This window comes from Lemur catta, chromosome 19 (assembly GCF_020740605.2).
Source record: "Lemur catta isolate mLemCat1 chromosome 19, mLemCat1.pri, whole genome shotgun sequence".
In the NCBI taxonomy this organism is placed as follows: domain Eukaryota; kingdom Metazoa; phylum Chordata; class Mammalia; order Primates; family Lemuridae; genus Lemur; species Lemur catta.
The window spans coordinates 35,717,624-35,739,849 of NC_059146.1; the positions used below are offsets into that span (position 1 = coordinate 35,717,624).

The 22,226-nt window shown below is 34.7% G+C and overlaps 1 protein-coding gene across 3 annotated transcripts in view; it reads right to left on the reverse strand.

The window, feature by feature from the left end:
* The window catches only part of URI1 (URI1 prefoldin like chaperone), a 53,504-nt gene that overhangs the window by 13,788 nt on the left and 17,490 nt on the right, over positions 1-22,226 (reverse strand). For 2 of the 3 annotated variants that reach the window (XM_045531744.1, XM_045531746.1), the window contains exons 2-4: positions 21,577-21,611; positions 8,500-8,578; positions 7,348-7,483 (exon numbers count right to left, since the gene is read on the reverse strand). In XM_045531744.1, the coding sequence (XP_045387700.1) occupies positions 7,348-7,483; positions 8,500-8,578; positions 21,577-21,611 (250 nt within the window). The remainder of the gene's footprint in view (positions 1-7,347; positions 7,484-8,499; positions 8,579-21,576; positions 21,612-22,226) is intronic. The other variant, XM_045531747.1, reaches the window with a different exon arrangement.

Below are 22,226 nucleotides of genomic sequence, written 5' to 3' on the forward strand. Positions count from 1 at the left end.
CCATTCTCAGCCTCTCTCCTTTTGTGTGCTGGAATTTTTAAGTATTCTTTCAACAGTTTCAATAGGACGTGCCCCCTGGTGGAAATACTTGCAAACCTCTGTACAGGATCTCTCCTTAAACCAGTACAAAGGTTTGGACTTCTGCTTTAAAATGGCAGAATGAATACATGCACTTAATACGTTTCACCCATACCTCAATAAAACAACTAAGAAAAAAAAATTTTAAAGGCATAAACCCATACAAAGATATTTGGAGAGGAGAAAATAACAGACAAGGATGTCAACTAAGCGTTGGCAACTGCATAAGTGACAACTAAATATGCACAACAGAAAAAGCTGAAACCTAACTGTAGCAAAGAAAAGCTGCTGCAAGTCACTTTGCGCTCTAGGACCTGGAAAAGCCTACTTGGGAATATTTCTGAAGGAAGGGAAAACCAAAAACAAAGATCTGGATGGAAGTCTGAAAGGAATGGTTAGGTTCCAAAACCCCAAAATTACAAAACACAGCCAGGTGACTTCCCCTTTCTTGTCTAAACAAAAGATTCATAGCCTAGAGTGATCTTCAGGGATTGTAAGGATGGGTGAAGAGAGAAGAGAATAGAAAATATCTTAGTGAAATCAGGGGGATTTAATCCCAAGTGAACATTCTGAACCTTGAGATTCCCCAGCCTGGTTCCCAGACGAAAGATTAGAAAATTCTTTTGTCGGCTATTGATTAACACAAAAGCTGCTAATATTTAAAGATAGATCAATAAAAAAAATCAGCTTGTCACCTTAACTCCCTATAAAAACCCTACCAGTCAACAAATCTTGCCCACGCACAGAGCTTCCTAACAGTGCTTAATTCTAACTATGAATTGGAATTAATTAGGTTAGCGAAAGATCACCAGACATTTGAAGAAATTCTTCACCATTAATACCAAAGGAAAAAAAACGAGAGAAAAGAAAAGAAGAAAAAGGGAAAATGGAGGAAATATATAAAGAAGAAAACTTTAAAAGAAAAACTGTTCACTGATCATCACCTAAGAGCAGATTCAGGAATAACATTAATCGGGTGTCAGGCAGATACGTGTGGGGGGGGGAACGGGTGTATACATACATAATGAGTGCAATGTGCACTGTCTAGGGGATGGACACCTTTGAAGCTCTGAGGGGGGAGGGGGGGCGGGGGGCAAGGGCAATATACATAACCTAAACTTCTGTACCCACACAATATGCTGAAATAATAATAAAAAAAGAAAAGAAAGAAAGAAAAAGAAAAACTGTACTCCTAAAACCAAGACACTGCATCCATGAAACAAGAACAGGATGCCATAACAAAGGAGCATTCAAAGCACAAAAAAGGAACTTCTGGGAATTAAAATATGTACAGAAATTTTTTAAAAATCAATACATGATTTCAAAGATCAAGTAGAAGAACTCACTTCAAAAATTATAACAGATGGACAAGAAAAGGAAATTTTCAAAGAAAGAAATAATAGTAGAAATTTCCCAGAACTGTAGGACATGAATCTCCACACTGAAAGGACCCACCCAGCACCTATCAATTTTAAAAGATACTGAACAAGGTATCAGGGTGTATCACTATAGCATTTCAGATCATGGGGAATAAAGACCAATAAGAAACACAAAATTTTACCAAAAAAAGGGGGGGGAAGAAGAATCAAAAATTTTAATAGCAACACTTAAACAGAGAAAAGAGAATAACGTACTCAAAATTATGAGGGGAAAAACTGTTAAAAAAAAAAAAAAAAAAAAACAGAATTCTGAACAGCCTAGCTACCCAAGCAGGAGTATAAACAATACTTCAGATATGCAAAACTTCAAAAAATATACCTCCCATGTACCTTCCCAGCAAGTTACTGAAAGCCATATGCCAACAAAATAAGGAAAACCTGAAAGAGGATGCCATGGGAACAAAAACAGGGAATAAAAAAAAGACGAAAACATAGCATAATGGTAAAAAAGACACCAGTAAAACAGCTCCCTTTGGTGAAGATAGCAGCCAGTACAAATTGAAGCAAGACATCATATGAAAGATGCCAGCAGTGAGATCTCTAACCAAAAAAAAAAAAAATGTTTGACTAATTTAATGACACATATAAAGAAAACTATGCAACAAACAAGAAATAGCTAACTTCAAATAAAAGCCTGTACAAGAATAAAATGGAATTGCATAATATCTAAGCATGAACACTGATTTATCAAAACTGTGAAATGAAAACCCAACATACCAAAACTATGGGACACAGTGAAACAATGCTAGAAGACAAATTTATAGCTGTTAACATCTACATTAAAAAGAAGAAATAGGCCAGGCGCGGTGGCTCATGCCTGTAATCCTAGCACTCTGGGAGGCTGAGGCGGGTGGATAGCTCGAGGCCAGGAGTTCGAGACCAGCCTCAGCAAGAGCGAGACCCCGTCTCTACTAAAAAAAAAAAAAAAAAAAAAAATAGAAAGAAATTATCTGGCCAACTAAAATATATATAGAAAAAATTAGCCGGGCATGGTGGCGCATGCCTGTAGTCCCAGCTACTCGGGAGGCTGAGGCAGTAGGATCGCTTAAGCCCGGGAGTTTGAGGTTGCTGTGAGCTAGGCTGACGCCACGACACTCACTCTAGCCAGGGCAACAAAGCGACACTCTCTCTCTTAAAAAAAAAAAAAAAAGAAAGAAATACCTCAAATCAGTAACCTAACTGTACACTTCAAGGAACTGGAAAAAGAAGAGTAAACTAAATCCAAAGGTAGCAGAAGGAAGGAATAACAAAGATTAGAGGAAGATAAACAAAAGAGACACTTCCTTAATCTAATAGAGGGTATCAATTAAAAAAAAAAAACCTATAGCTAACACTATTCTTAACGGTAAAATACTCAATGTTTTTGCCAGAAGATCACTTACAAGGCAAGAATGCCTATCTTACCACTCCTGTTCAATACTGTACTGCAAGTCCTAGACAGGGCAGAAAGGCAAGAAAATAAATAAATAAATAAAGGGCTTACATACTGGGAAAGAATAATAAAATCGTCACTGTTCACAAAAAACATGACTGTCTACATAGAAAATTCCATGGAATATACCCAAAAGAAGTTCAGAGAACAAATGAGTTTTAGCAAGGTTGCAGGATACAATGTTAACTTTAAAAATAATCTATATGCTTAAAAACCATAAAACACTGGGGAAAGAAGTCCTAAAGAGAGAGATACACTGTATTTACAGATTGAAAAATTTAGTGAGTTAAGATGTCAATTCTCCCCCAAACTGATATACAGAGTTAGGAAAATTCCAATGAAAATCTCACCAGGAATTCTTTGTAAATGTGAACAAGCTGTTTCTAAAATGTATATGGAAAGGCAAAGGAAGTAGAATAGCCAAAACAATTCCGTAAAGGAAGGACAAATTAGAGGACTCATACTTACCCTATTTTAAGAAAGCTGCAGTAACCAAGGCAGGGGGTATTAGCAGAGACAGATACACAGGTCAAAGAAACAGAAGAGATGGTCCAAAAATAGATCTATACAAATATGGCCAATTCATTTTTTAACAATTTTAGTAAGATACAATTCACACACCATACAATTTTGCCTATTTAAAGTGGAAATTCAATGGTTTTTAGTGTATTCACAGAGCTGTGCAACAATCGCATCTTTATTTTTATATTTTCATCACTCTTAAAAAAATCCCCATACTCATTAGCAGTCACTTTCCATTCTGCCCCGTGTCCTCCTAGCTCCAAGCAACCACTCATCTACCTTCCATTCTATAAATTTGCCTATTCTGAACATTTCATACAAGTGGAATCATACAGCACATGGTCTTTTGTGACTGGCTTCTTTCATTTACAATGTTTCCAAGGCACATTTCTTCTTATTGCCAAACAACATTCCATTGCACGGATACATGACACGGTATGTTCATTAGCTGACAGACGTGGGCTGTTTCCACTTTTTGGCCATTATGAAAAATGCTGCCACTAACATTCACGTACAAGTTTTTGTGTGGACATATGTTTTAATTTCACTCAGAAAGAATACTATCTAGGTGTGGAATTGCTGGATCACATGGTATAAACTCAGTATTTAACTTTCGGAAAAGTTCCAAATAGTTTTCCAAAGTGGCTATATCAGTTTACACTCCCCACCCAGCAATGTATGAGGGTTCCAATTTTTCCTCACCTTCACCAATATGTGTTATACTGTCTTGTCTTTTTTATTAGAGCTACCCTAGGGGGGTATCTAATGTGGTTTTGATTGTCAATTCATTTATCACAAAGATGCAAAGTTAATTCAATGGAAAAAGAATAGTATTTTCAACAGTGTGGGAAGAATCGGACAATCATATGCAAAATAATGAACCTTGACCTACACCTCACATATCATACAAAAACTAACTTAAAACGGATCACAGATCTAAGTGTAAAAAGTCAAACCATAAAACTTTTAGAAGAAAACATAGAAGAAAATCTTCAAAGACCTAAGGTGCAAAGAGTTCTTAGATATGACACCAAATACATGATCTAGAAAAAAAAAAGTGATAAAGTGAACTTAAAAAGTAAAAGCTTTTGCTCTGGAAAGACACTGTTAAGAGAATGAAAAGACAAGATACAGATTGGGAGAAAATATTTGCGAATCACATATTTAACAAAGGACACATTCAGAATATACAAAGAACTCTCAAAACTCAACAGTACTAAAACATACAACCCAATTTTTAGAAATGGGCAAAAGACTTCAACAGACAAAACAGCAAATAAGAACACAAATCAGTGCTCAACATCATCAGGTAATGATGCAAATTAAAACCACTATACACCTTAATTAGCTAACATTTTAAAACGGACAACATCAAGAACTGGTAAGGATGCAAAGCTACCAGAACTGTCACACACTGCTGGTGGAGATATAAAACCACACAGCCACTTTGGAAAACAGCTGGTAGTTTCTTAAAAATTTAACATACACATAATATGACCCAACAATCTCACTTGTAGGTATTTACTAACAGCACTGAAAACTTACGTTCACATAAAAACCTACACATGAAGGCTCACAGCAACTCTATTCATAATTGCCCAAAAAACAGAAACACCCAGAAGTCCTTCAACAGGCGAACAGGAAAGCCATGGTCCATGCACATACTGGACATACACACAACCGCACACTACTCAGCCATGAAAAGGAACGAACATCCGACACACAGAGCATTCATTACGCTGAGTGAAAGCAGCCAGGCTCAAAGAGACTATACGATTCCACTTATGTGACATTCTGAAAAAGGACAGCTCAGGGGTTCCAAGCCTCAGTGGCAGAGGTCGGGGTAACCACACAGGGTGGCAGGACAGACTTGTTGGTGTGATCCCCAGTCCTAACTGTGGTCATCCCGTATTCTAATCTCTGTCCTGACTATGATGCTGGCTACACAAACCAATACCTGTGTCGTAACTCACAGGACAATATACCAAACAAAAAGTCAGTTTTACTAAACAATAATTTAAAAATTGAAAAAACGTGAAAAATATGATCATATTCTTATTAAATGGTAAAAAAAAATGCAAGATATGAGTACAGAGGGTAAGAGTACTGAGCTTGGCTTCTTAATCACAGAAATCATCTTCCTCTGACCTCTTGTGAATCTTTTGTTGTGGCTGTTGTCAAATCCATTCTGTCCCTCATTCTGACCACTGTCCTGACATGCAGTAACCTCCCTCCACCACCCCCGCCCAGTTACCCCAGTGAACATGAGGCAAACGACTGTTTAACTTGCTTTATTTCTTCTGCATTAAGAAAAATAAAGTGTCTATTCTTAATAAATGCTGAGTACGACAATATGCCTAAACATTTTCTTCAGTTATAAATTATTATGAAACTATGTGAATAAAACTTTATAGAATTTATTTATCATAATAGGCTCTCAGGCCTATAAATATGTACTTAGAAAATTACTATAGATAAATATTGATCTCAGAAATCATGTTTGGTCACTTTCCAAAACCATATTTAACTATGAGAAAGTGATTACCAAAAAATCTCTCTGGCCTAGAACTCTATTCTACTGTATTAAAAGTGCTCTACCACTAATATTTTAACTGATTCTAGACATTTCTCCACTGAAATGTGAAAATCAAAACGAACAAACTTCGAGAGGCCATGAATTCATTCCCTGTCAGCAGAGGTGCCCCAGTGAAGACTCCCCATTAAGAAAGGTCCTTAAGAAAGAATTATGCCTATTCTCTTTCGTGTAACATACATGACGTAGTTTAACGTAGCAAAGCGAAAAGACTTATCATTGCCAGAAATTATATACATGCCTAACAGTAACATTCTGATTAGTGTCACAAAAGATCAAAATATGTATCAATTATAAACTTATAGGAGTAGATTTGCAGTTAGATTACCCAAATGTAGATCCCAGAATTTCACTGAGTAAATAAGTTCTCTAACTAGTATCCACTTGCGAATCAGTGAAATCAGTACCAGCTTTAGGAAATCTCAGCTGTTTTCTATCTAGTATGACCTTATTTAGACAAAAGGATCCTCACAAAATTTACTTTCAAACACACATTTAACTAGAAGGTTAAAAAGCAGGTAGAGGTGATATTGTACTATCAATTTAAATATGCTATTATAGATATAAGACGACAGATTAGAAATTAAATGAATCTAATTTTAAAACACAACTAAGCTAGAACCCAAGCTAACTCACCCAACTGCAATGTGTGTGTGTGCCTGTGCTGAGGCTATTTATACACCAATAAATAATATCAGAGACAAATAAAAGCAAAGAATTATCTAGTAAAATGAGGCATAGAACTCAAACGACTTAAAAAGTGTAAGGATGCCATTTCCAGTAGCACCTATCTACACTCGGTCTCTTCTATGAAAGGACAACATCATTTCTTCCAAACCAAAGAGCATCTTTAAGAATTGTCTACCCATGTAAACAGTTATTTCTTAGTTCATAAGCAGAAAATAAATTACTTCTATGTACTAAAGTATTAAGACGAAAAGTAAGTCTATAAAAGCAACTAAAACACACCAATTACAAAGTATAAAATCATCCCAATTTTTATGTTTTCCCAACTTCTACCTATAAATCACATACATTGGCTTCTATACATGGTAATTTCTGCAAAGACGCCAATGTGGGTGATTTTTCCAACCCGGACGCTCCATTCCCCGGCTCCTTCTCTACTGCAGGTTCCACTCAAATTACTGCAGTTCAAGGACATCACAAACAGTCCGGACTAGGAAATAACGGAAGGTACTTTTGGTGACAAATAGTCCATATCAGCTTTGTAATTTGTGAACTGATATGTGCACAACAAAGAAACGTTTTTAATTGGTACCTACGTTCTTTCCGGTGCTCAACTAGACCTACGGCCTGCTTTGCTGAGCACTTCGCAAACCAGTTGTCCCCAAGTAAAACAGTGACTTCGTTAGTGTGGACAAGTTTTCCCGGCATGAAGGCAAAGGGGCCAAATGGTACCTATTTAAAAAAAAAGAAAAAAGGCAAAAACTTAAAACACTAAAAAATATATTTTATGAAACACTTAGCATTAAAAGCCCTGCATTTTTATTGAGTTCTTTTTTTATCGATACACTGGTCAAGGGAGAATGCCAACTCCACAAAAATTTAACATTATACTAAAATTTCACCAAGAAAAATCTATAGAAAATTGCTTTAAGTTAATAAATCAATGTTAAACAAGAAAATAAATCCATACATATTTACACATAACTCAGAGTACTCTTAATACTATCTCTGTTTATACTTTTCATTCATCTGTAAAACTAAATGAAAGCAAACCAGTAAAATACTGTCAATGGAGAATACTTCTCTAATAAAAAGAACTAAAAATTATTTTCAATAAGATAGCCTTTTTTCAAAGCAAGAACTAGTAAACAAATAGCTTCAATGGATATACCCTGCTACATTTACAAAATATTTGGGCTAGTATATAATAAGAACAAAGTCTTCATGAGAAAGTACATTCATGCAATGAAAGATTCTAACCTGGGGCCCATGAATACATCACTATGTCGGTAAGAATATCATTAAAACAAAAATTAGCAGCACCTTTTTAAATAAAAATCAATGTCCCAGGGTTTAATTCTGTGAATTATAAAACACTGCGGCCTATTACTGCTCTAACAGGAAGTGACTAAGTCCCATATTTCTGTCATAGTTAGTTTTTTAATGTAGTAAGTTTGCTTATGAAATTTGTCAAATTTTGTGCTAATATTTATGTCATTTATGTCACCAGAAAGTGATAATTTTATATATCGGAAAAAAAGAAAATATTATTACTATAATTCGTGTATTAGTATAAAGCAAAACCAAACAAATCTTCTTTGCTATGATAGTTACCTCTGACACAATTCATCAGCTCAGCAATTTGTGAACCAACACACATATAGCAAAGAAACATTGTATCATTTCACACAGTTACTATGTTTACGAGAAACAATGTTATTTCTTTAAAAGAAACACAGCAAACATACCATGATATTATAAGACAATTTATCAGGCAAGGTATTGAGTCTTTCTCGCAAGGCATTATAGTCATCATCTACCTTCTTCCTGTTGACAGAAAACACCAAACACTAAATGAATACACAAATCGACAATAGGCTATGTATCATAAAACAAGCCAATCAAAAACCTAATTTTAGCAACTTAAAGGTTAAAGTGTTTTTCTAATTTTAAAATCCTGTTTTTATAAAGTTTAGCAATGGCTAAGTTGTTATTAAAAATTAAGACCCTCTGCGGACTCTGGCTTTTAGAAATAGAACACTTGTATCTTGAGAATTAGTGTTTCCTAAGGAAGAAGATCCTCTGGACTAAATGAAACGTGAAAATTAAGGGAGAGAGTGGAGGAGGGCCTGATGTTTTGAGGGACGCATGGACTCAAGATGAAGGAAGAAGAGATTTAATAAAGCTTCTCAGTGGATCAACACTGGCTGTGAAGTGGAAATCATGAACACGAAATTTGATCAGATGCTTTAGTCCTCATCAGTAAACTTTAGGCTGAAAAATGTGGTGTCATCAACTCTTCAATTATTCATACTAATGTGATTAACGTGACAGAGAATCAACCAGGGGGTAGAAGAAATTAGGTAGAGGTGATACAAAAAGCATTTCAAATTGGCTTTGGAGTCTGTTTCATGTTATATCAAAAGAGAGCTACCAAACAACCAAAAGATGTAATTCTGTAGGAGCAGGGATGGTCATGTTTCCATGTGATGAGCCCTGCTCTGTCCTTAACACCTGCTGAAGATAGACAGCCCTTCTTTTAGAGTGATACCAGGCACCAGCCTACCCCAGGATGCCCATTTTCAAACCTTCTCTGGAGGTTAGGTTTCCTAAGAGTTCCCTGAGAGGAAGTAGACTGCAAGCAAAACCAGAGCACCAAAATTTCTTATAAGCAGACAGTGTTGTCAATTTTTAAAAATAACAAAAACTCACCAACTCAGCAAGTAATTTAAAAGAACATGTAGATTTTGTCAAATTGAAATTAGGACAAACTGCAATGTTGATAATCGCTCTCCAGATATAAACTGCACTATAAACACCATAGAATCGGTTTCAGTTTACTCCTTAGCTCCCCTGAAGCAACAGTACCATAATTAATAAAAATCTATCTCATTTAGTCCTAAGATCTCAAGGAATTTCACACATATAATTTATCCTAAAAATATTCCTGTAGTAAATGTCACCAGTCAACATTTTGCTCTTACAGAAGAGAAAGTGGAAGGAACATGGAAAAACCACACATGGAAGAGAAACCAGATCTCCTACATCAAGATGAGGCCAGATGAATTAATCTACCTAGGTCTTTTGAACTGTATTCTTTCAAGCAAGTTTTCTCATTTTCTAGTGTATAAGTGCTTTTTATAAACTTTCCCCAAAAATCCTTTTCTACAAATAAACATAAAATGTCCTTTATTCTGTTCAAGGCAAAAATCATCGTTCTAGATACATTTTATATGGATAAAATGCCTCCCCCAGCACTTCCCCCAAAAAAGTCATGCACAGGGCTATGTAACAGAAAGAACATGGCTTTGAAGTCAGACCAGAGGGTGAATCCCAGCTCTATTACTCAATTTACCCAAATTTATCCTAGTCTTATTATTATCAATGGTAAAAGTGCAATAATACCTAACCATCTCACAGGTTCAAGAGAATTAAATATAAAAGGTTTAACACACTGGCTACTACTGAACATCTACTACACTGGTTCCATTTTTTTCAATGAAGTATCAAAAAATACCAATTCTGAAATATTCAAAAAAGATTATTATCCACTAAGATTCCACTATGTTAAATTCATTCAATTTGATACAAACAGCATGACTTACTGAAAGACAGTACATTTAGGGGCTCTGGGGACAGGGTTAATGTGAGCAATGAATGAAGGACGGATCTAGTACAGTGTCTACACACACAAAACACTCGTTATTAAATATGGAATACTGTTTATTGGTATGTTTCAGATAAGAAATTGTGCAAATGCTCAAGAACTATTATCAGCTTAGGTATCTAAATATTTCTATAACTGTTAAGAAGCTAGTATTAAGGTTAGCACTTACAGCAGAATACTTCCTGTTTTAGTAACTAGGAAAAAAACTTCCTAACAAAACATCTCTTTTATACATTAAAAGAACAGTAGGTTCGACCATAGGTAATACCAGAGATCAATGTCAGCACTCCAAGTATATTCAGTTTAAAATGTATTAATAATTCTCTCTAGAATGAAAACATGGACATACTGGAGCATAAATTAAGATTAGAGTTGCTATTTCTAAATTTTGAATTATTTTCTAAAAATACAAAATAAAGGGGAAGATCATTTAAAATGCAGCCCGTGCAGAAGTCCTTTTGAAGGGAGACGTGCAGGAGTCAAGCAGTGTCTCTTGGGGAAGGGCTGGAGGAACTAACTCTCTCTCTAAAGGCTGCACTAGTCAAAATGTCCAGGACTAAGCACTTAGTCAAAGAGTGATCTCCAAACAGTCCCTCTAATATTTAGGGCTTAAATAATTCCATTTAAGATCACAAAGCCTATGTAACAGAAAATACAAAAGTTACCCTAAGAACTAATGTATACAAAAGATAAGTAGGGGGCCTTGATTTGCATCAAAATTTGAACAGATTTTTTCCTATTTTATTGCTTAGAAACATATAATTAATTTTTGGGACGCTGCTGTCACACTGAAATATAGTAATCAAAAGACGTACTATAATTGCTTAACAATGTTTTTTTCAAATGGAAAACAAAACCCAGATATAGTTAGGATAAACCTCTCCACCCTACTTATAACACACAGACCTACCTGCTTGTTTGGCTTTACCACATTTGATTCTTATAAATTTAAGTTCAGCCTTCAATTCTTAATTTTAAAACTTTATCCAATAAATAAGATTTAATTTGCACCATGCAAGATTCCCTATAAAAAACTAAAACTACAGCAGCAGCATAAGGCTTATAAGAAACTTTTACAGCCTTCTTCTGAATCTTGCTAATCACTGCTATAAGCCTTCTGAGAAGCACTTTTGTTTAAAAAAAATAAAAAGCTATGAAGGACATAATACAACTAAGGTTAAAGTGAGCTTTAACCTTAAAAGATTGAGATCAGGACAGATGCCATATGAAACACCTTATTTTCAAAAAAAATTGTAAAAAGTATGAGAGAAATCAAGTTAAATGAGGTGCATGCTCAAGTATTTGGGGGTGAAGTATACCGATGTCTACAACTTTGAAATGCATCAGAAAAAATGCGCTAATGAATTGGAGTATGGCTGGTAATCACCAAGGAGTGTCCACTCTCCTGTATGGGTGAAAATTTTCATAACAGAATAGTCTAAAATGGAAGGGGGGCAGATAAAGGAGACTCCGTATTTTTAATCCTCTTAAATGCAACTGCCAAAAATAAATATCTTTGTAAAGAAAAAAAATAAGTTCTACAGGCAGTGTTTCAGGTAACTGATAAAGATTCTAAGCTTTAAATAATAAATAGATAAAACAAATTAGATTAAAATAATATTTTGCTATTTTCACTTTAAAGTGGGATGAACAGGCAGAAAATACTAACTTTATATCAATTGTTTTATTTTTTAGAAAAAAAAGTTCCTATCATTCTCTTTCCCTTTACCTAACATCCTAAACAGAAAAGCAGAAAATACCATAAGACGCCTAAAAGGGAAAAAAGGAAAGGGGCTTTACATTAATATCTCAGACAATCTAGGGCAAAGAATTTTTTTATTTTTTAATTTAAGAAATGATAAAACCCAAAGATTCTAGACTATATATGAGTAAATATACAACCTTCTTTAGAAGTGATTTTTAGTCCACCATACCCACACTAGAACTTCCCATTAAGCACGCAGGAAAGCCTTGTTTCAGTTCAGTTCACTATTTATTAGGCCCCTCCTCCACAACCAAGCCTTCTGCCATGCACTGCAGGGAACATCATTCAAATAGAGCATGTCTTTTGTTTTTTGGTTTTTTTGGGGGGGAGCAATGCATCTTTGTCAAAGATCCACTGGCTTAAAGGATGCCTAGATTGTTTCCCCTAAAAATAAGAAAATTGGGGAATATTAAAAGTTTAGGCACGATTATATACAGGTAATGAGAGACATCCTTCAGTTACTAAAGCAAAGAATGATGATTTTTTCCTGTTTAAACAGTCTACACAAATTGTGAAAGTTATATTAAAAAATAAAAACATTCCAGAAAGAAGGATCTACATTGCTGTGTTTTTTGTGGGAAGGATAACACTCCTCATCAAAAATTTAAATGTATTTGTATTAAATCAATAGCATTAGACATTTTTTCTAAATGGCCAAGGCAAAATACTTAGTAACGTTAGATGGTAAGATAACTGAAACCTACCAAAAATTCAGGCAGTATGATGGCATATTCCTTTTTACAACTCTATTATACCAACGAATTTATGTCATCAGAAGATGCTAATGAAGTAATCCATATTCTTTTTTTCTGATGGACTCATATCAGAAATAGATACCAAGATTAACCTAAATATAAAAACTTGTAATTTTTTAAAAGTCAATGAAACAAAATTATCCAAAGAGACAGATGCAGTTCACATTCTACTACACCTCTTCAACTGAACTTTTCAACAGTGAAACAGAGTGCAGTGGACACACACAGTAAAGCCAGACAGTGGACTCTGTCCTAGTGACCTCTCTACATACAACAACCACACATACGTGACTTAGACTTGTCAGTTATTAGTATCTTCATTCATTACTAATCTTTTGCTCTAGGAATAAAATGAGATGTGAACTCAAAGTAAAAAAGCTTAAAAATTACATAAAAACAAAGCCTAAGTTTGAAAGAAATATCCCAAAGTGCCTAGATCAGTTAATTTTGGGTGATGAGTTTACAGATAATTTTTATGTTCTTTTTATTTTCCAAATTTTCTACAGCTGATTCCTATAATAAATCAAAGGAAGGAAACTTTCAGAAAAAATGTGAATTTAAAACTGATTTAAGCTTTAAATGTTTGTGCCAGTTTCTACTCAAATCTCACCATACGTAATTCACAGGTTTTGCTACTTTAATTTAGATTTTCTATACTTTATTTCGAAAGTATATTTTAGAGAAAAGCAAACTTTTTGTGTTTTCTTAATTACAGTAGTGGTTTGAAACCCTTTTAGGTTACTGATCCCTATGAGAAACTGGAAATTCTCTAGACTTTTTCCTGAGAAAAAGGACCAATATTTTACATATAGTTTCAATAGAGGCCCACTCATAGATCTCTCTAGGTTAAAGTTTCTGTCAAAAGGTTTTATAACTGAAAAATAGCAATCCTGGTTTTGAACCCACCAAATATTTAAAATCCTCAAAATTGTCTTTAACTCAATTGACTTAAAAATAAATAAAAAAAGAGGCTGGGAAGGGTAGGAGAAAGGGAAAGAGAGGGAGAGATTTGTTAAAGGACACAATATTACAGCTAGATGGGAAGAATAAGATGTAGTGTTCTAGACCACTGTAGGATGACTATAGTTAACAATAATATATAGCTTCAAATAGCTAGAAGGATATTGAATGTTTCCAACATAAAAAAAAAAGATAAATGTTTAAAATAATGGATATACTAATTACCCTGATCTGATCACCATACATTGTATGTATCAAAACATTACTGTGTACCCTATGAATATGTACAATTATTGTCAATTTAAAATTTTTTAAATTTTTAAATAAAAAGAAAAATTAGAAAGCCTGCACCAATTTGGTCATGAGTTCAATATGAATTAGTAAAAACTAAATTATAGGCATGCCTCAATTTTTTCTACAGCCTACATTTTCCTAAGTCACACATTGACCCCAGCACCCTTGGACTTCTATTGCTCTAAACAGGAACAAGCACTCAGGATCATCACTGGGTGATCTGAGTGATCCACCTCCCAGCCACGCACTGCACCTGTGACAGTCACGCCTTCATCCTTACACAGTGCTCTTTTGTGCTTGAAAGTTGCATGTTGCTCTTATTTTTTAAAAAAAGGAATGGGAAATTTAAAAACCCAAAGTGCAAAGAAGAGTAGTTTTCGTACCTAACACAGTGAGACAAAGGTGAAAAGTCATGAGGTGTGCCAAAGCAGAGCCTCAGCCTCAGTCAGACACTCACTGGACTTGAGCTGCTCATGGGAAATTGTGAACCAAGCAAACTATACGGACACTGAAAATACATCATCATCATCAAAGACTATATTCTAAATGATGATGTATAATTAGGGAGTTTTGAATAATAGTTTAAACTCTTTGGGGCACAAACTTCCTATAACACAATTTTCCTTTTATTTTCAGAAATGTAGTAAATATTAAACTAGTTTGGCTGCTTCCACAAACATGACACAAAAGCTTGGGGACTCTTACAAGTAATAGATTCTAATTACAAGTCAAAAATCATTAAGTCTTTAAAAGAAACAGAAAAGAAAAAAGCATTTACAGTTTGACCTCAGTGACATAAATACACATACATAATTAAGCTGAAACTAAAAGAAAATGTTTACAAACAGAGAGGGAAGAATGAATTAGCTTCTCTTCTGCATGGTGAGTAAATTTATCTTTACTTTTTTCTTATTTCAACCTTTCTATACCTAAGCATATATTAATTTTATATTCAGAATAAAAGTTTAAAAACCTAATTCAAATTTTTTTAAAAAAAACCATTCTTATAACATTCAACTTGAATCTTTTCTGTGTCTTTGTTTGGCATCTCTTAATTTGCTTTGAAACAACACACACAAAAATTCCAAAACTTACTTAACCCCCAATTCATGTACTAAAACACCAAACATTTAAAGAAAAAAGAAAAAAAAAAAAACTACGCAGAAACTTACAAGAATGACAGAGAAAGGGATTTGTATGTATGATTGCTCTCCCTAGCTCATAACAAGACTTTGACCAATAACTGCAGAAACTCCAACAACAGAAGAATGTAAAATCTCCAGGAAGAAAGTTGCTCTCTGTTTCACTTGAGGGGAAGGGAAAAAAAAAACGATAAAGAAAAAGCCCCAACAGAATATAGAAAGCCCTACACAAAACAGTGACTGAAAACTGTGGTCAGTAAAATGGGGACTCTGAAAAATACAGTTTCCAAGTTTACTTAATACTGAAAATTAAAGTCATCATCACAGATATTTTTTGTAAGTTTTAAAGGTATGCAGATCAATATTTCACAGATTATACATAATAAAATAAAATTTTATACAGGCGTATGAAGGTAACTTGAGAAAACATTGTTTCAGGTATTCATGAAAAATATACCGTAAACCACAAGATTGCTATGTTCAGTGCTGTTGTGGGCAAAGAATCTCTCAAAAATATCAGACAGATACATAAAATATATATCTCCATCCTGATTAATAGGAAAGAGGAATTTTTTAAAAAAAGAAAATCAAATCTTCACTTGTGATTTTTGCCTATTAAGGTATGCTTTCTTGGTTATTTCCTACTATATACTTTGACTATTAACTATAACAGAGGGCCAAGCACAGTGGCTCATGCCTGTAATAGCAGCACTTTGGGAGGCTGAGGTGGGAGGATCGCTTGAGGCCAGCCAGGAGTCAGATCCTGCCTATACAAAACAAACAAAAACTATAATAGAAACCTGTTACTCTTTTCCTCAAAACAGTATTTTCTGTCCAGTTTCCTTTGAAAACTAACAAATTTCAAGTATTTGCTTCAGAACTCCTCTCTCAAAACTCACATGCCAAAGCATTTCAGAAATTTTTTGCCTACATTTAAACCTAATCTTTCCAAAATTAAACATTTTAACAAAATAAAGTATCTTTTTCTATATTGTTTAAGTCTACTTCATGTAATTTCATAGATGTCTTTACTAAAAATCCTTTCAAAATGACTTAAAGCAAGAAAATAAATTTTTGTAGCTCACATACATACAATTCATGATCACGAATAATGCCTAACATACAGATGATTTCTATATGCCAGGCACTGCACGCACTATTTCATTCAGTTCTCACAAGTCAACACAAAGCAACGAGGCTACTTTTTGTGGGACATATTCAATAGAAGTCATTGGTAATGCATTAAAAATGACCTTAAATCCTTTGTCACGCCTCCTATCAACAGGTGGGGGCTGTCTTCCCACCTTTGAATCTGAGCTGGTTTTCTGAGTCCCTCCGACCAAAACAACGTGGCCTTGCGGCTTCCATTTTTGCATGAACAGAGAAGTCTGGCTAACGGCCAGCACCAGCCACCAGACTTGGAACCGAGGCCACTTTGGACAACCCAAGCTGACTCGCCCACCAAGTGGCTACAACCCAGCGAGGGAGCCTGGACGAGACTGGCAGAGAACGACACAGGTGAGTAGCCCTAACACACGTGCACCCACACAATCATGCACAGGGAAACAGTGGCTGTTTTCAGCCACACAGTTGTGCAGTAATTCTACTAGGGAGCAATAAAACAATGGCTATGTCATCTTAGCAAAGACATATTTTGGGTTGCAGAGCCATGCTCTCAGTAGTGTGGCAATCGCTTATTTAAAGTTAGTTCTGAGTCTTTTTTTTTTTTTTCTTTTTTTTTTTTGAGACAGTCTTGCTTTGTTGCCCAGGCTAGAGTGAATGCCGTGGCGTCAGCCTAGCTCACAGCAACCTGAAACTCCTCGGCTTAAGGGATTCTACTGCCTCAGCCTCCCGAGTAGCTGGGACTAAAGGCATATACCACCATGCCCAGCTAATTTTTTTCTATATATATTTTTAGTTGGCCATATAATTTCTTTCTATTTTTAGTAGAGACGGGGTCTCGCTCTTGCTGAGGCTGGTCTCGAACTCCTGACCTCGAGCGATCCACCCACCTCGGCCGCCCAGAGTGCTAGGATTACAGGCGTGAGCCACCGCGCCCGGCCAGTTCTGAATCTTATTTGGTAATCCTAAAAATTAAACATCTGACACACAATGAAACTTATGGGAATGAAGTAAAGAATAAGTTAATTAACGATCGAGAACAATCTCCAATGAACAAAGTACAGTCCTGATTTCATTTTTGTCCAAAAGGATGGGAACAGAATAAGCATGTGGATGAATATACCCACATACAAATATTCCTACCTTATGCAAACCATTTCTGAAAAGATTTGTTGAGAAACCAGTAAAAACAGTTGCCTCCAGAAAAGAGAACTGAGAATTAGGGGGCAAGTGTAGGGGGAACCACACATCATTTACATCCTTTTGTAACTCTTAAATTTTGAAACATGTAAATATATTCTCTAATTTAAAATTTTTTATTTAAATCTTGAAAAGTTAATATAGAGACTCTTTATCTCTTAAAGATATATACTGTAGTATTTCCAGATGGAATGATACAATCTAGATTCATTTCAAAATAAATGGAGGTGGGGGTAGATGATGGGATGGGATATTGAAATGCAACAGTTTAGATAAAACCATGAGCTGATAATTACTGAAGCTGACTGACGGTACATGAAGGTTCACTATATGACTCTGTCACTTCTTGTCTGAAATTCTTTATAACAAAATGTTATTCAAAAATATTAATGTAAAGCTGTAACAATAAGGCTCAGAAAGCCAACTCTCTCCATCAAGATAAAAGATAATAATGGTGTGAATACAAAATATTCACAAACATTTACAGAGCACTGGCTTTTTTTTTTTCTTTATTCATCTGACAATTAAAATTGTCAAAGAAGATGTATGAGCTACTATCAATACTTACCGAGTGCCAGGCTGGGTGTTCACTCTATAGACATTATCTCATTTCATCTTCGCTAACAACCCTGTGAGTTAAGTATTAATAGTAGTATCATCACTTTACAAAAAAAAATTGAGACTCTTAGCCAAACGATTCAAGCTTACAAAGTTAGTAAATGACAGGATTCAAATGTAGGTTTCTGACTCCAAATTCCATGCTCTTTAAGGAAGAACTGAAAAGCTAAAAAATTACAAATAATCCATAAACAGAATAATCCACTGCCAGTGGGCCAAAGAGTGGGAAGTATATTCATATTTTAAGGAGAAAATAGTATATGGATTTTATAATACCTTGTTTCCTCAGTTAAGTAAAAGGTATTATAAAGAAAAAAATTGTATTCAAATTTTTTTAAATCCTCACTAAATTGAAAACAACTATTAGCGCTAAAACTATGTTGTACAAATTCTCATCTATTAGGCTTGAATGTTTTCTTTTTATCTGTTATTAACTAAACAAATATCATAAGTGCCCTAGTTCACCAAAGTACTGGGACTTAAATTACTTTTCCAGAAGAGACTTTTTTTAGGGCAGATCCTCTGGTCCCAGACCATTTTCACTCCTACTTTTCTACAAATATTTTTACTTCCTCTCCTACATTTAAAAAAAAAAAAAAAAACAATTTAGACTGTTTCTGAACCAAGAATATACATTACTTGTCCCTTAAATTAAAAAACTCCTTTAAAATTCCACAAACAAGCATAAACAACACTAGCATAAGAATGTACTTTTAAAATCATATATTTTGTTCTTCCGTATTATATTGGTATGGAGCTTAGCCTCATGAGTTATATTTTAGACTAAGCTAACACCAAGGGTTAAAGAATGAAAAGCAGCATGCTGTCCAGGGCAGTGGCTCACGCCTGTAATCCTAGCCCTCTGGGAGGCCAAGGTGGGAGGACAGCTTGAGGTTAGGAGTTCAAGACCTGAGCGAGAGTGAGACTCATCTCTATTAAAAAAATAAATAAATAAATAAGAAAAGAAAAAATTAGCCAGGGAACTAAAAATAGAAAAAATTAGCTGGGCGTGGTGGCGTGAGTGCCTGTAGTCTCAGCTACAGGGGAGGCTGAGGCAGGAGGATTACTTGAGCCCAGGAGTTTGAGGTTGCTGTGAGCTAGGCTGACAACCGTGGCACTCTAGCCTGGGCAACAAACAGAGTGAGACTCTGTCTCAAAAAAAAAAAAAAAGCAGCATGCTTTTCACAGTAGTGTGAGAGACACCCTTAAGAGGCTCCAGCCTCTAAACTCGCTCTGTACTTGTTTCATACCTCTGCAAACAGCACAAAATTATTGTGATTTCTCTGTTTAGTGTCTGTGAATTCCTCCACGGCAGGGTCTCTCAATTCTAAACAGCGGCACAACACTGGCATATGAGAGGAACTCATCATTGTTTGAGGAATTAAGAGAATACAAAAGTATCATAAGAATTCCATGATGCTCCCAAATAGCAACTTCCTGGCTTTCAGGGGGAATGGAGACACTTTGGTTTCAATTTTTGACTATAATAAATTGATGGGTATACTGGCTGTTCAGATTTCAGCAATATGATACCATGTATAGATCCTCATTAAAAAGCAAACAGAAAAGCCTGTTTCCTAGGATATATCAGAAATGGCTCAGAGGAAAATGCAAATTTTAACCCGAAAAAAATTTTAATTTTTTAATGTACAGTTAAGGTACTATATTATTTAAGATATGTGCAGGCAAATATGTTAAGCTTCCATAGTTTGGAAGGTTTTAGAAAACTGGAAAGTAAATGTCCCATTTCTGTCACTGCTCACCAGATTCATGCACTATCACAGTATTTGTAAACTAGAATGTAATACAGCCATATATTTGGTCTTCATTTGTTCAAACATTTATTAAGCACCCATTTTGTGCCAAACAGGAGGAGCTGTGGATTAAAGGATAAAAACATGCCCCATCCTTAAAGAATTCTCTAAAAAGGAAAGAATCTTACAAACAAATCAAAAGCAAGTTATTATTCACACATCTGTATAAACAGTCTCTGTCCTGAGTGAACACAACCTTTTCTAATTTCCTGAACTCCTTACCAAAACCAGTAGATATAAGTCCACATTAATAAAACTTCCCCTGAGAATTAATTGTAAAATGAACCACTTTGGCCAAATTTGCAGGGGAAAAAAATTCTTTGGCCAAAGACTTGAATTTCAAGTTTTATCCTGAACGGAATGTATAACGAAAAGGGAATGGTCTTATGGAAATGTTGACAGACTCACACTACCAGGATGCAACTACAATGTTGCACTTACTGAAAATTAATGAAGTCTCGAATTTTTATTTATAAAGTGAATATTACTAGTTTTAGATTATTTTTCTGCAAGCCAGTAGTCAAAATTTAATAAGATGATGTGTACAGATTATACCGATTTTCACTCTTATCCACTGCTTGCAGCCTATGTGCATTTAAACCAAAAAACATTTGATATATACTAACTATGAATTATTTCCTTGGAGATCTCTCAGGCATGAAGAAAAAGCCTCTTAAAATAAATTTAAAATATTATATGCTTGATGGTGTATAACCGAAGGTTTAATCTCACCACTAAAGGGGCAGTTACCATGATTTTGCAATAACCCTGCAGACAATAATCAAGACAGCTCCTGTTGTTCTCTCAGCAAAATCTTCGTAAACACAGCATGGCTATATTGTAATTTGATATCTGTAAGATCAACAGCTATACCTCATGACAACTCATAATATAAGATTTTATTCATCATTAAATCGAGTGTTTTCCTCAGAAGCTAAAGGAAAGGTTATTTACCAAGCACTGTCCTATTAACTGTAGGTTAGCACATTAAAATAGAAATTTTCTTTCAAAAAGTGCAATCTAGAAAGCTAGCTGTGAAATGTAGGAAATTTGATTTTTCAAACTTTGGGAAAATGTTTCTGTGCCATATTTCCATCATTATTTTAAAATAGCTGATTCCAATTATTTTTCTACTACAAATATAAGAAATATTCCCAAAATAGAGCTCTTTATGATTAGGTTCAAAAATGACTGTCTCCACTTCATAATGATATTATTATTCTAATTTTTTAAAGAAAAAAGGAAAGAAAAAAGAAGGCAATTAGAATAAACACAAATAGTGACACAACTTCAGGAAATCAGGAAACATGTAATTCAGAAAAGGATGAAAGACAATATAAATTAGTATCAAAGGCATTCAAAATGGAGATTACTAGAAGAATTCAATTACTGGTCACATACACATAAAAACTGCACACATATTATTTAAATACAAATAGGTTACCAAATCAGTATTTCAGAAGTGAAATAAAACCATCTTTCACTCACCAATGCTGGATTTTCTCTTGGCAGTTAGTGACCACCTGTCATGGAAACAGATAACTACTCATGAAAAACAGGGCTATGCACACAGAGCTACAAAATCAGAGCATCTGAAAACTAAAGCAGTGGCTTTACAGATTTAATAGCATCTCAGTATACATTTTTATTTGTCAAATGCACAGAGATGTGAATGTTAGTTTTTAAGCAGCACACTTTATCATAACCCTCTAATGCAGGCTGATAACTGCAGAACAAATTACAGCTTTCTGATTCATACTTTGGTACAAAACCCGCTTCATAACTATTAGGTGACATATGATATAAGATAACTAGTATTTTGTACAATCTACAGACCTGTTTTCAATGTTACATATTTTGTAGAATACGCAAATGTTATAAATAACAAGAAACCAATGTAACATCCACGTTTCATCAGTAAAAAAAAAAAAAAATGACAGTAGTGAAAATATTTTATTTTGTCAGTATATCTCCAAATGTTTTCACCTGTAATTTTTATTCTGACGCATTAAAAAATGAATTCAGTGATATTTTTCTACTACATTTTCAAGAAGAAATACTTGGGATAAAGAGATGCTCTGAACAGCTCATTTGTTCCCCAGTGAATTATGATAAAATTTGTAAGCACTTCACAGCCA